The 12189-nt window shown below is 42.6% G+C and overlaps 1 protein-coding gene across 2 annotated transcripts in view; it reads left to right on the forward strand.

Annotated features, from left to right (window-relative positions):
* The window catches only part of DLC1 (DLC1 Rho GTPase activating protein), a 356326-nt gene extending 344754 nt beyond the window's left edge, over positions 1–11572 (forward strand). The window contains exons 9-17 of one of the 2 annotated variants that reach the window (XM_063076558.1): positions 441–617; positions 3551–3710; positions 3818–4016; positions 5527–5740; positions 7514–7628; positions 8141–8359; positions 9169–9386; positions 10500–10673; positions 11452–11572. In XM_063076558.1, coding sequence (XP_062932628.1) covers positions 441–617; positions 3551–3710; positions 3818–4016; positions 5527–5740; positions 7514–7628; positions 8141–8359; positions 9169–9386; positions 10500–10673; positions 11452–11572 — 1597 coding nt within the window. The remainder of the gene's footprint in view (positions 1–440; positions 618–3550; positions 3711–3817; positions 4017–5526; positions 5741–7513; positions 7629–8140; positions 8360–9168; positions 9387–10499; positions 10674–11451) is intronic. The other variant, XM_063076559.1, reaches the window with a different exon arrangement.
* The last annotated feature ends 617 nt before the right edge of the window (positions 11573–12189 follow it).

Genomic DNA, 12189 nt, shown 5'->3' on the forward strand with positions numbered 1-12189 from the left:
CCAGCCTGGGGAGAAGGGACTGCTGCTCGCTCCGCAGGACGAAATGGGACGAAGTCTGGCATTCGTGGCCGTGTAAATTCCCACGGAAAGTGTCAGATCAGGAAACCCCAGCGTTAAAAAATGAGTGGATTGTGTTGAGTGGGTATGTTCCAGTTGGGGTAGATGAAAAAGTTCTGGAGATGGATGGCCGTGACGGTCACAAACTGTGAATGTGCTTCCTGCCACTGAACTATACACTTAACAACCTTAAAAACGGTTAATGTGGTAAATTTTATGTTATGTGTATTTTACCGCACGGGGAAAAAAACAAAGAATGGAAAGGAAATTGAGTCCTCTCAGTTCCTAAGATAAGATGCCAGCAAGCAGCCCGTGGCTGGTTTTGCATCGACCTCTTGAAAAGCCATCACGCTTCCTCACTGTCCGCTGCTCTTCTCTTGCAGACACAGACTGAGGTGGCACAGTTTCCAGAGCTCTCATCGGCCAAGTTTAAACTCTGTATCGCTGCAGATTAACTGCCAGTCTGTGGTGCAGATGAATCTGCTGCAGAAATACTCGCTCCTGAAGTTAACGGCCCTGCTGGAGAAATACACGCCTTCTAACAAGCATGGTTTCAGCTGGTAAGAGTTTAAGCATATGACAGTTCTGTCCTTTATTAATGTCTTCAGTCTATCATCCAGTGCAAAGTTTCTGCATTCTTGAGGCCACATTTGAGACTACTTAAGCCACCATAGTTCTAGAGAATGATCAGCAGGCTTGGTTGATTGAGTTTTCAGCTCTCTCAGTGACAAATTGTCAATAAGTGGGGGTGACATCTTCTTGCTCTTACATCACATGGTATGGATGCCTGCTATATTAACCACTATAGGTAAATATATATGCAGTATCAGATCGTATTCATGGAAAGAAGGAAAGAAAAATGTTAAGATGTTCTGAGACCATCTTTGAAATGCTTGATGTACAGTACCTGGCTTATAACGCTATCCATGCATGTTTTTAGAAGCTATTTTTGACGTGAATATTTGCAGCATCATTCAAAAATCTAACTGTGCTAAGGAGTGTAGATTATGTTTTTTTCCAGCAAAGACCCTCAAACAGTGAATAATCAACTTAAGAAATTCAATACTCTAAGATATTATAGACTAAAATATAAATAAAGATGAAAGTTATTCAACTACAGATAGAACTACCATATGATCCAGCAATCCCACTACTGGGTATACCCAGAGGAATGGAAATCATCATGTCAAAGGGATACATACACTCATGTTTATTGCAGCTGTATTTACAATAGCCAAAATATGGAACCAACCTAAGTGTCCATTGACAGAAGTCTGGATAAAGAAAATGTGGTGTATGTACACAATGGAATACTACTCAGCCATAAAAAGGAATGAAATTCTGTCATTTACAGCAACATGGATGAGTCTGGAGAAAATTATGTTAAGTGAAATAAGCCAGACAAAGGAGCAGAAATACCTCATGTTCTCACTCATAATTGGCGGCTAGGAAGGAAGGAGGGGGGAAGGGAAGGAGGGAAGAAGGATGGAATGAAGGAAAGAAAGAAAAGAACGCAACAATACATTGAACTTTCAGAAAGAGAGAACAAACCTAAGGAAGCTGGAGATGGGGGGGGGGGGAGTGATAGGTCAGGCAAGGGCATAAAGAAATCCCACAATTTGTAAAAATGAATGTGCTAATAACATAAAAATTTTAAAAACCCAAACAAACAAAAAAAGATGAAAGTTATTGAATAAATTGTTCATAATTACTTTTGAAAATACACCCTTGAGTGTGTATAATGTGAAATGTAGACTGTTAGGCTGGATGGGTCAATGGATATGACCTAATCCATGTAACATCTTTCTTTTTCTACTATCAGCACGAAGCAGAGAAGTGTCTCTAGACTGACATCTCAGTGCATTTTGCAGTGTCAGCTGGGTATTCTTAAGTCTTTTCACAGATCTGAGTGTTTGTTATCCAGTTGCACAATTGCTGCTTCTTACAAAAACAGAGAAGCAGCCCATTTCATTAGCGGCACTCTGTAGCAAACCAGAGGTGCTCGGGAGGGTCGGCGAAGCAATGGAACTGTTCCTTCTGTCTCCGGCGCCTCCTGTCCTCGGCCCTCGGAGTGAGTTTGACTTCTGCATCAAAGCACCTCCTGTTCAGAGGCTGTTATTATGTGAGCCTTGCTAAATACAGAAGTTGTTTGTTCTGAATGACAGAAATAAGTATTGACCGGTTTCTCCCCACATGCTTCAGATTCTCGGTGGGGATCGTAATGTGTCCCTTCCCCATTCCGCCGCTGGGCTTCTCTCCCCCAACAAAGCAAGTACTATGCGCACGTACAGCCGTGGGACCATATACTTAACTGTATGGAAATACAGCTTTGGCTCTGCTCTTGAGTTTTACCTTTCCTAGACCTATAAACAGTAACACGTCGTGGCTGATGGGAAGCACTCAGACTCAAAAGTCAAAGCTTCTGCAGTGTCCCTCTGTGCTTACAGTAATGTTTTCCCTGCTGGCTATTTAAAACTGCATCTTTTAGATTCTCTTTTCTGAGTTGCCCACCCCTTCCCACCAAACCCTCAAGAATCTAAAAATCCATAATACTTGAGTTCTGGTCAGTTTTTCCAGTGATTCAAAACCAGATGGAAAAGCCTTGCATTGTGGGATCCATGGAGGAGGGAGAAACTGTGCAGAGTTCTTTTCCTGTTGGCTTTGCCCTTTCTTGTCCTATTCAGAGAGGTCATTTGTAGAGTTGAAATTTCTGCTTGACAGCCTTAAACGCATGACACCAGTTTCCTGCTGTTGCATATACTGCTGGGGGTGGCCCTGGTTTCGGGGCTCCAGGGATCCTGGGGTAGGCTCACAAAACCCCCGTTGTTCTTTTCCATCTTACTTTAGAGACCTAAAGATGTTCTATTCTCTGCGCCATCAGCAGGACAATTTATCTTGACTTCGGGTCATTCACTGTTGAGCTCTGGAGCTGGTTCTCATTAAGTTTGACCAACATAATTTGTTGGCTGTTTTCTCATCCAGCATCACGTGAATCTTTTTGCCCTAAATGCTTTGGATCTCATCAGGCACCACAAATGATTCTTACTTTTTTACAGGACAAATGAGAGCTCGTTTTCCAAACTCTGTGAGAAGCACCTAGTTTTATGACATGTTTTCTGCTTCTCTTCTTTTCTCTACTGCCATTTTGTAAGAAAGTCCATCAGTTCACTTAAGACTATAGACCCCAATTCTCAAAGTTAACAGTGGAAGGACAGTCCCCAATTGAGGAAATGTAACTGGACCTCACAGCTCCAACTCTGAGAAGATCTAGTACAACACTGTTCAATAGAACAATCTGTGATGGTGGGAATGTTTTATATTTGCACAGTAGCTACTACCTGCAGATGGCTAGTGAGTACAACTGAGGAACTGAATTTGTCATTTTATGTATTAGTGCAGATGTAGAGCCCACGGGTTTACTAGATCCAGAGGTGGACAAGTGTAGACAGATCAGTAAACACCTCTCTCCCTGGCCCCCATGTTCTTTAAATAGGGCTGTGCCCAAGTTCATGAAAAGGATCAAGGTTCCAGACTACAAGGACCGGAATGTGTTCGGGGTCCCTCTGACGGTCAATGTGCAGCGCACAGGACAGCCCCTGCCCCAGAGCATTCAGCAGGCCATGCGCTACCTCCGCAACCATTGTTTAGATCAGGTGAGAGCTGCTGCCTGCGGTCGCGCTTTGTCATTGGAGCTCAGCTGCATGCTTCTTTCTCTGGTTTTGTGGTGAAGATTAAACCCTTAGTGATTTTCTTCCCACAGGTTGGGCTCTTCAGAAAATCAGGTGTCAAATCCCGGATTCAGGCTCTGCGCCAGATGAATGAAAGTGCCATCGACTGTGTCAGCTATGAAGGACAGTCTGCCTATGACGTGGCAGACATGTTGAAGCAGTATTTTCGAGATCTTCCTGAGCCACTCATGACGAACAAACTCTCAGAAACCTTTCTGCAGATCTACCAGTGTAAGTGTTCTTTGATTGTTGGCGTTGGGGCAAAGTGGGACCAAGTGAAGCTTGTAGCTTCCTTCGATGTCATTCTTTTGACGAGAGGACCTGCATGGTGACCTCTGGGATGTGATTTCTTCCTTGCTGCTCGTTTGGGGAACAGGTTTCTGTCTGTATACTTACTGAATAATGTGAAGATAAATTTCCTTTATCATCAGTCTCTAACTGCTAAAGTATTCGTATGTTTTTACATTCCGATCCAGCTTGTTCTTTCATTTGTTTCTAGAACAGTGTTATCTAAGATGCTTAGAAAAAGAGCAGGTACCAAAATCTCTCCCTCCGCCTTGACTACAGCAATCTCAGTTGCTTCACATCTCTCTAGCAAGGCTGTTGTTTTTAAAATTTCACAGGGGTCTGTGTGTTTTATCTTGCTGTAAAATGAATAAATAATCTTTTTCTGTTATTCATCTCAGCCTCTGCCAGAAATACTTGGGAAAACAATACCCATGCCCTTCTCACTTTTAAGTAAAGCTTAAAGCAAACAGTTGTCTAAATTAATGATCAAGATCAGGATTATAGCTTTTACAGCCCTGTGTTTTTCTTGGCTCAGTGTGGTGGTACAGCAACGTAATTTAAAAGCAGCTTCTCTTAGTGCTCAAATTGTCTTTAGGACTGGGGTATTGGACTTTATTTTATGAGGAATGGAGCTGGTCTGGATTATTTCATTATTTGTTTCATCCTTTCATATTTTATGAAAACACAGGTCACATTTTCCCCACCAAGGTATTTGTTATGTATTGTAACCATGGAGCTGTTTAATCAGTTTGTCCTATGGAGCTGCGTTTGAGTGACTTGATTTTTCCACCACGTGCTTTTTAAAAGATTTGCCTAGTAGAGGAGACCGGTGCATTTTTATCATAGCCTCTTGGTGTGCTTTCTAAAACTTAAGAAATGACTAGAGAAATGTATCTGTTGTTTAAATTGACTGACTGTTTTAGCAACTTAGTTTTCCCATTTGGAGAATAAGCAAATAGGTTATAATTATGTAAGTCTCCAGATTCACTAAACATTTTGTAGCCAAGGCTAAGAGATCTCAGATCTTATCCTCTCATGCATTTCTCAGATGAGATTTTTCATTGAAACGGGAGAAAAGTTTAAGTGTATAATGATTTCAGTAATTGAGATAGGTAAATTATGGATTTTTAAAAAACTACTTTGAAAATAAAAAACTTTTTGTTCTGTAAACGGAAAGAACAGGCATCATCTGGGGCTGAACTCTGAAGTAGATTTAGGAGTTTATTGGTGTAGTGGGTGTTTCAAATGTTAAACTCCACGAGGCAGGAAATGCTTGAGGGCAGTGACGCTGGTGGCAGTCCATAATTTCTTCTGTATTAGCCTCTGGTACCTTTCTGCAAGTGCTTGTTCAGTGCTGGGCTGAGGTATTTGATGCTGTTTGCTTTGGGACGTTTCCTTGCAATGTCCGTGGAAAATCACCGAGCTGATGGGGAAATGCTGGTGTGTTGTGCAGATGTACCCAAGGACCAGCGCCTCCAGGCCATCAAGGCCGCCGTTATGCTCCTGCCTGATGAGAACCGCGAGGTCCTACAGACGCTTCTTTATTTCTTGAGCGATGTCACAGCAGCTGTAAAAGAAAACCAGATGACTCCCACCAACCTGGCCGTGTGCTTAGCGCCTTCCCTCTTCCACCTCAACACCCTGAAGAGAGAGAATTCTTCTCCAAGGTAGGTCTGGTGCCAGGGGCACACGGTGCCTGTTCTTCAGGCTGAGGCAGGCTGCTTTTCCTGCCACGGCTGTCACTGTGCTTTTGTGGGATTCTTACCTGCACCAAGAAAAATGAGGAAGACCACCTGCACGCAGCCCACGCACCTCCCCCGTGCTTCTGTCCTCTTTCTTCTCAGCCCTAGGGATGGGGTTTTCTAGACCGTCTGGTTACACCCAGGTTTTGAGAGAGAGCGAGCTTTGGGTTTGTCTTTGCTGTGGCCAGTGTCTACTCTGATGCTCCCGGGTGCTCTCCAAGGCACGTGTGGCAGTGTCATCACTCTCTGCCAGCAGAGAGTCATGCAGACTCACCGGCCTGAAAACTGGGTGGGGGGAGTAAGACCCCTGCTGCCTCGGCCTCTGCATGGTCAGCAAAGCAAACTGCTGGCCTGTGCCCCAAGTTGAAAGGAAAGAGCCACGTCTGAAAGAACTAAGGGTAACGTTGCAGCTGGACATTGCTTCCATTCAGGATCTGGCCTAAGCCAATGGTTTGCAAAATTTCTCCCTAGAACATGTGTATACAAGATGAGAGTGGCTATGCCTTTTCCATTTATTACCTCATTTAATCTTCATCACAGTCACAGGAAGTGAAATTGGGAGCAGCTATTTTTCATAGGAGGAAAGTGAGGCTTAGGGGCAGGTTAGTTCAGTAACTTGCCCATGTCTGACAGGAAAGACTGGCAGAGGCAGCTTGAGCTTTTTACTTACATGTGTATTTCACATACAGACCTCCTTTTGGAGTACAGAAGAAAGTCGTCACTAACTGGACTTAACCCTACATCCTAAATCCATCCAGCTGATCCTTTTCCTTAGCTCTCAAGGAACTTAGCTAAAATATTTCTTAAAGTATTTCTTAGCTAGCAGCATGGGGCCTGGTTGAGCTAGTTGAAGTGAGCTTTGCTTCTGAAAGCCCTGCAATGCTTAAATATCCTTTTGACTAGTTCTTAAAGTTTCCTGGGAATTCCAACTTTAATGGAAAAGAGAACTAGAGATGAATAGAAGAGAGAGATCAGATAAGATTAAGACAGAACTTCTAGGACACAATAGATTTATCTCTCACCTGGGAGTTGGGGAAGACCTTGTTTATTTAAACAGGTAAGAATAGTGACACCGTTTTCCCCCACTTCCAGCAGCTTCCACCTTCCACCCTTCAGAAGCAGCCCTTTGCCCTCTCCACCACACACACGAAGGTACTTCAAAAAGTTCATGGAAAAATGGGATTAAAAGATAGTATGGATCTTTCCATGAACTTTTTGAAGATTCTTCCTACATAGACCTTACAAGCTGCCCTATTTAAAATAGGAACCTATTTAACAAATAGCTTCAAATAGCCTGGATTTCATTAAAAACAAGTCTTTTTAATGTTTTTTGTGTGTTGTTGAGAAACTCTGGTAGCCAAAGTGAAAGGTCTCTTGAACTACTTAATAACAAATAGGCTCCAGCAAAATGGTTTATTTCTCTCCTATGGGTTTTCTTGAATAATACATTGATTCAAAATATATAATTATTTTGGGGTCGGCCCGTGGCTTACTTGGGAGAGCGTGGTGCTGACAACAGCAAGTCAAGGGTTAAGATCCCATTACCAGTCATCTTAAAAAAAATATATATATATATATATGTATGTATGTATGTATGTATGTATGTATGTATGTATATACATACACACGCACACACGCACACACACACACACACATATGTAATTATTTCAATCGTTCCTATCACTTATTTCTTCCTAGGGTGATGCAAAGAAAACAAAGTTTGGGCAAACCAGATCAGAAAGATTTGAATGAAAACCTAGCTGCCACTCAAGGGCTGGCCCATATGATTGCTGAGTGCAAGAAGCTTTTCCAGGTAAGGAGTTGGGAAGGCTGGCTCCTCTGTTAAGGATAACATGAATAGGAACAAAATCTTAGGCTTGGTACTTGTTCGTGTTTTACCAAACTGTCTTTTCCGCAACCGGAGGTTATATACGTAGCCCAAGGATGTCTTATTTACATAAGTTATAATGTATAAGCATAATAGACTGAATAATGCTTAATGAAATTGCCTTCCTCCAATAGTCTTTTACTTAAAAAAGATAATTCTGTATGAGAAACCTGCCTTGATCAATGTAAGCTCCATTCTAATCACCTCCCTCCTGCTCTAACTTTCTGAAGAATACCTTACAGGAAAATACATTTTTTCGATACATGTATGGAGGTGATGTTTACGTCCTCATGATAACACATGAGGCCAGCAGGGACACCCCACCACCTGTTGGCAGCAGGAACTGGACTGCCAGCCCTGCCACTTCCGCTGGTGGGCACCGATTATGAGCACAGGTGTGGCACTGACCTCCTTTTGGGCCCTCATGTTCCTCACAGGTTCCTGAGGAAATGAGCCGATGTCGTAATTCCTATACCGAGCAAGAGCTGAAGCCCCTCACTCTGGAGGCGTTGGGACGTCTAAGTCATGACCAGTCAGCTGACTACCAGCACTTCCTGCAGGACTGTGTAGACGGCCTGTTTAAAGAGGTCAAAGAGAAGTTTAAAGGCTGGGTCAGCTACTCCACTTCTGAGCAGGCCGAGCTGTCCTATAAGAAGGTAAACTGTACCCTGTTGTCGGCCAGTTGAGCTCTAGTGGCCAGGACTTGGGTTCATCGGGGATAAGGCTTTTTTGCCAACTGTAATCTCCATGGAGATCTGCAGCCCAGACCCTTCCTTATAAAGCTGGGCAGCCAAGGGTTTCACATTCCCCCAGGAAACCCATGAAATGAGGAATAACACTCACCTAACACTTGGGAGGATTTTAAACTATTTCTAATGAAATCCTTTGGTTCCAAAGAATCACACTAGAGTTCCCTGGAGTGTTTTACTAATGATATTGGGCTTTAGGGCATTTTATGAATGACATGCTTAGATTTTCCCAAAATGTGGTCAGAATCCCCTTGCACCCTACTCTGTCCTTAGTCACTTCACTCTTGGCCCTTTAATGATCAGGGAGCACTTGGGGGAGAGATGAACTTGTTAAGACTTTTCCTGAGGGCAGAGGCACCTTGTATGACTCAACATGACAGGTCCACAGGAGGTGTTTTTTGATACTATCTCTACCACCCTGAAAATAAATAACTAATGAGAGCAAGCTGGATGCCTGTGCTGGCTTCAGAGTACAAATGAATGATCTTACTCGATTACATTCACCCTAATATGGGCCCCAGAAAAAACAAATGTTATGATTTTGACGAGTGTTGACACTAACTATTTTGTTTGCATTCTCTCCTGCTCTTGAATATACTCAGGGAAAGCAGTGTATTAAAGTCATAGGTAGTTATTAGCCTCTGGACATGACCCCAAATAACAAATCTAGGTACGTACAGATTGTCTCAGCACCAAAAAATACATCCTCTTTTCAGGTGAGTGAAGGACCCCCTCTGAGGCTCTGGAGGTCAACCATCGAAGTCCCTGCCATGCCTGAGGAAATCTTAAAGCGTCTCCTGAAAGAGCAGCATCTCTGGGATGTAGACTTGTTGGAATCAAAAGTGATTGAAATCCTGGACAGCCAAACTGAGATTTACCAGTATGTCCAGAACAGTATGGCACCTCACCCTGCTCGGGACTACGTTGTTTTGAGGTGAGAATTTGCAAATTGGTGGTTGTGGCAAAGATGATTCAATATTAGAATTGAGCCTATATGTCACTGAATCTTACAGAATGGTAAAATTATTTAAAATAGAACATATGTCTTCAGAAAAGCAGCAAACCCTTCCAAATATAGAAAATATATCCACGTTTATTCCAGCTCATCAGCGGACATGGCTTGATCTCTTTTAGAAGTGAGCTCGGAAAGAGGCACATTCAAGTGAACATGTTCATTGGTAGCGGACTTTTGCCCCTTTTAGGACAGATTTTCTTGTTAGAAACAGCTAGTGAATGAATAAGCCAGGAAATAACATTTTGGTCCCAAGTGAGATGCGGTTAAGGCTGATTTATACGAATTCATAAGTTCTCTGGAGACATTACTAAAAGAGGAATTCCAAAAATCTTTGAGGAAATGTCACATCGTTAGTCCAGAACATTTCAAACAGAGCAATGCTCATTTGGACATTTGTGAAATATAAAAATGGTTTTTAGCCACACCTCAAATTGGTGCTCTTTCAGAGGACTGTTTGAGCACATATACCCTCTGAAGAAGTGGCTCTGTACAGTTATTCAATCAGGAGTCCTTGTACAGTAGTGTCCCAGTTCATTTTGTGCTGCTATAATAGAATACCACAGACTGGATAATATATAATGAACAAAAATTTGTTTGGCTCACAGTCCTGGAGGCTGGGAGGTCCAAGATCGAGGCACCTCATCTAGCAAGAACCTTCTTGCTATGTTATCCCATGGCAGAAGGCAGAAGGGTACGAGGGCAAGAAAGAGAGAGCAAAGAGCAAAGTCACAGCCTCAAGCCTTCTATAATCAGCATTAATCTATTCATGAGGGTGGAGCCCTCGTGACCTAAACCCCTCCCATTTGGCCCCATCTCCCAACGCTGATACATGGAGGATTAAATTTCCAACATGTGGGGGACACATTCACACCCTACAGGGAGTAATTTAAAGGATGCCATTTACCCATGCCTGGGCCACGCGTCACAGCCACCAAGCCGTGTCCCTCAACTCTCTCCTCAAAGAGTGAGGCACCATTTTAAACTTGGCTTCCAATAAATTCCATTTCCTCTCCCCTGGTTTTGACTCCACAGAACATGGAGGACCAACTTACCCAAGGGGGCGTGCGCCCTTTTGCTCACCTCCGTGGACCACGATCGGGCACCGGTGGCAGGTGTGAGGGTGAATGTGCTCTTGTCCAGGTATTTGATCGAACCCTGCGGGCCAGGAAAATCCAAACTCACCTACATGTGCAGAGCTGACTTACGGTATGTTCTGATACTGATTTTTTCACATGGTGAGAGTCATGAAGAAGATTCAGACTTTTTGTCTGATGCCAAGAATTGCTGACATGAATACATCACTGTGTCTTGGTTACTTCATGAAGAGTGGTGCTGATAAAGTAACACCATCGAGTTTGTTGGTCTTTTGGGTATAACTTCCTAATTCAGATTGCTTAGAAAACGTGGTACTAAAGCAGTGCAAATGTGGTGGTTCTGCCATGAATTTAAAGACATGGGAAATGATAGATTTTATGCATTTGAACTAGCAAGCAGATGTTTCTTATTTTGTATTCAAAGATGTTTGAATAATGTGAAGACTACTTATAGTAATTGATTAGGCTCATACCTTGTGACATAAATGAACATGTGTTTGTATCAGGAAATGAAGAAAATGCATCAGTACAGACCAAAATAATGAACGTCTGCAAACTCTTATTGCAAAATGGCTCTTCATGTTAAATAAATTCTCATTTGAAATCTTGACATCTTAGTAGTTCCTCAAGTGCTTATCTGATGTTTCTGTTACATATACCAAAGCTATTGCTGAACAGTTTCACTCAATATCTACACTCAGTATGTTGTTCCTTGAGAAACTGGTTCCAAAGGAGTCATAAAGTGCCAAGGCATTACCTGGGGATAGTAAGAGTCATCTTTTCTTATACATTTTGCTCATGGAGAAGTGGAAGTGTGTTTAGAACTCCCTTCAGTTTGTCTGAGTGCTTTCTGACTTAAATAACTCCTCTGCTTCTTCTTTCTGCTGTAGGGGCCACATGCCAGAGTGGTACACAAAGTCTTTTGGACATTTATGTGCAGCTGAAGTTGTAAAGATCCGTGATTCCTTCAGTAATCAGAACGCTGAAACCAAAGACACCAGGTCTAGGTGATTACTGAAGCAAAGCGACTGTGGTCACCACCTCGGTGTTTGTTTCTAGGACCTTGCCAGTCCTTGGAAGAATGGGTTCTGTGTCTGATCCCAGAACAAAACTACAAGTTGGAGTATAGGAATTGATGATAGTGATTTGATACATTTCTAAAGCTGCTTCCTGTTTGTTTAAGGTCTGTGCTATAGGCCTTGACTGGAATATATGACTGTGCAAAAAAAATGTGTTTGTATTCTTATTCGGGTTGCTTCTGGGAAGCAAAACTCTTTAAATACATTATGGAAGATAAAGAAGATACTTTATTCTCTTGTGATATTGGTGTATGTGTACCTATGTCATTTTATTTGCAGTGTGTTGAGGGACTGGTGTATCCACTGGAATAGTTGGTACTCGTTTTCTCACTGAGATGAGCAAAGAAAGGTTTGCACAGAGGAGAGTGAATGTGTGTTTGTTGCTGGCTTAATGGCCTCGAGGTGTAAGTTGGAATGCAGTGTCTGGCACACTGAGATGCCTCCAAGAAGGATATTGATGCATCAGGTTCAGTTTAACCTGGAATATCTGACTACCCGTGGATCTATCCAGAAAGGGGACCCAACACCCTTGTCCGCTTATTGGGTTTT

This window comes from Cynocephalus volans, chromosome 13 (assembly GCF_027409185.1).
Source record: "Cynocephalus volans isolate mCynVol1 chromosome 13, mCynVol1.pri, whole genome shotgun sequence".
Taxonomy (NCBI): domain Eukaryota; kingdom Metazoa; phylum Chordata; class Mammalia; order Dermoptera; family Cynocephalidae; genus Cynocephalus; species Cynocephalus volans.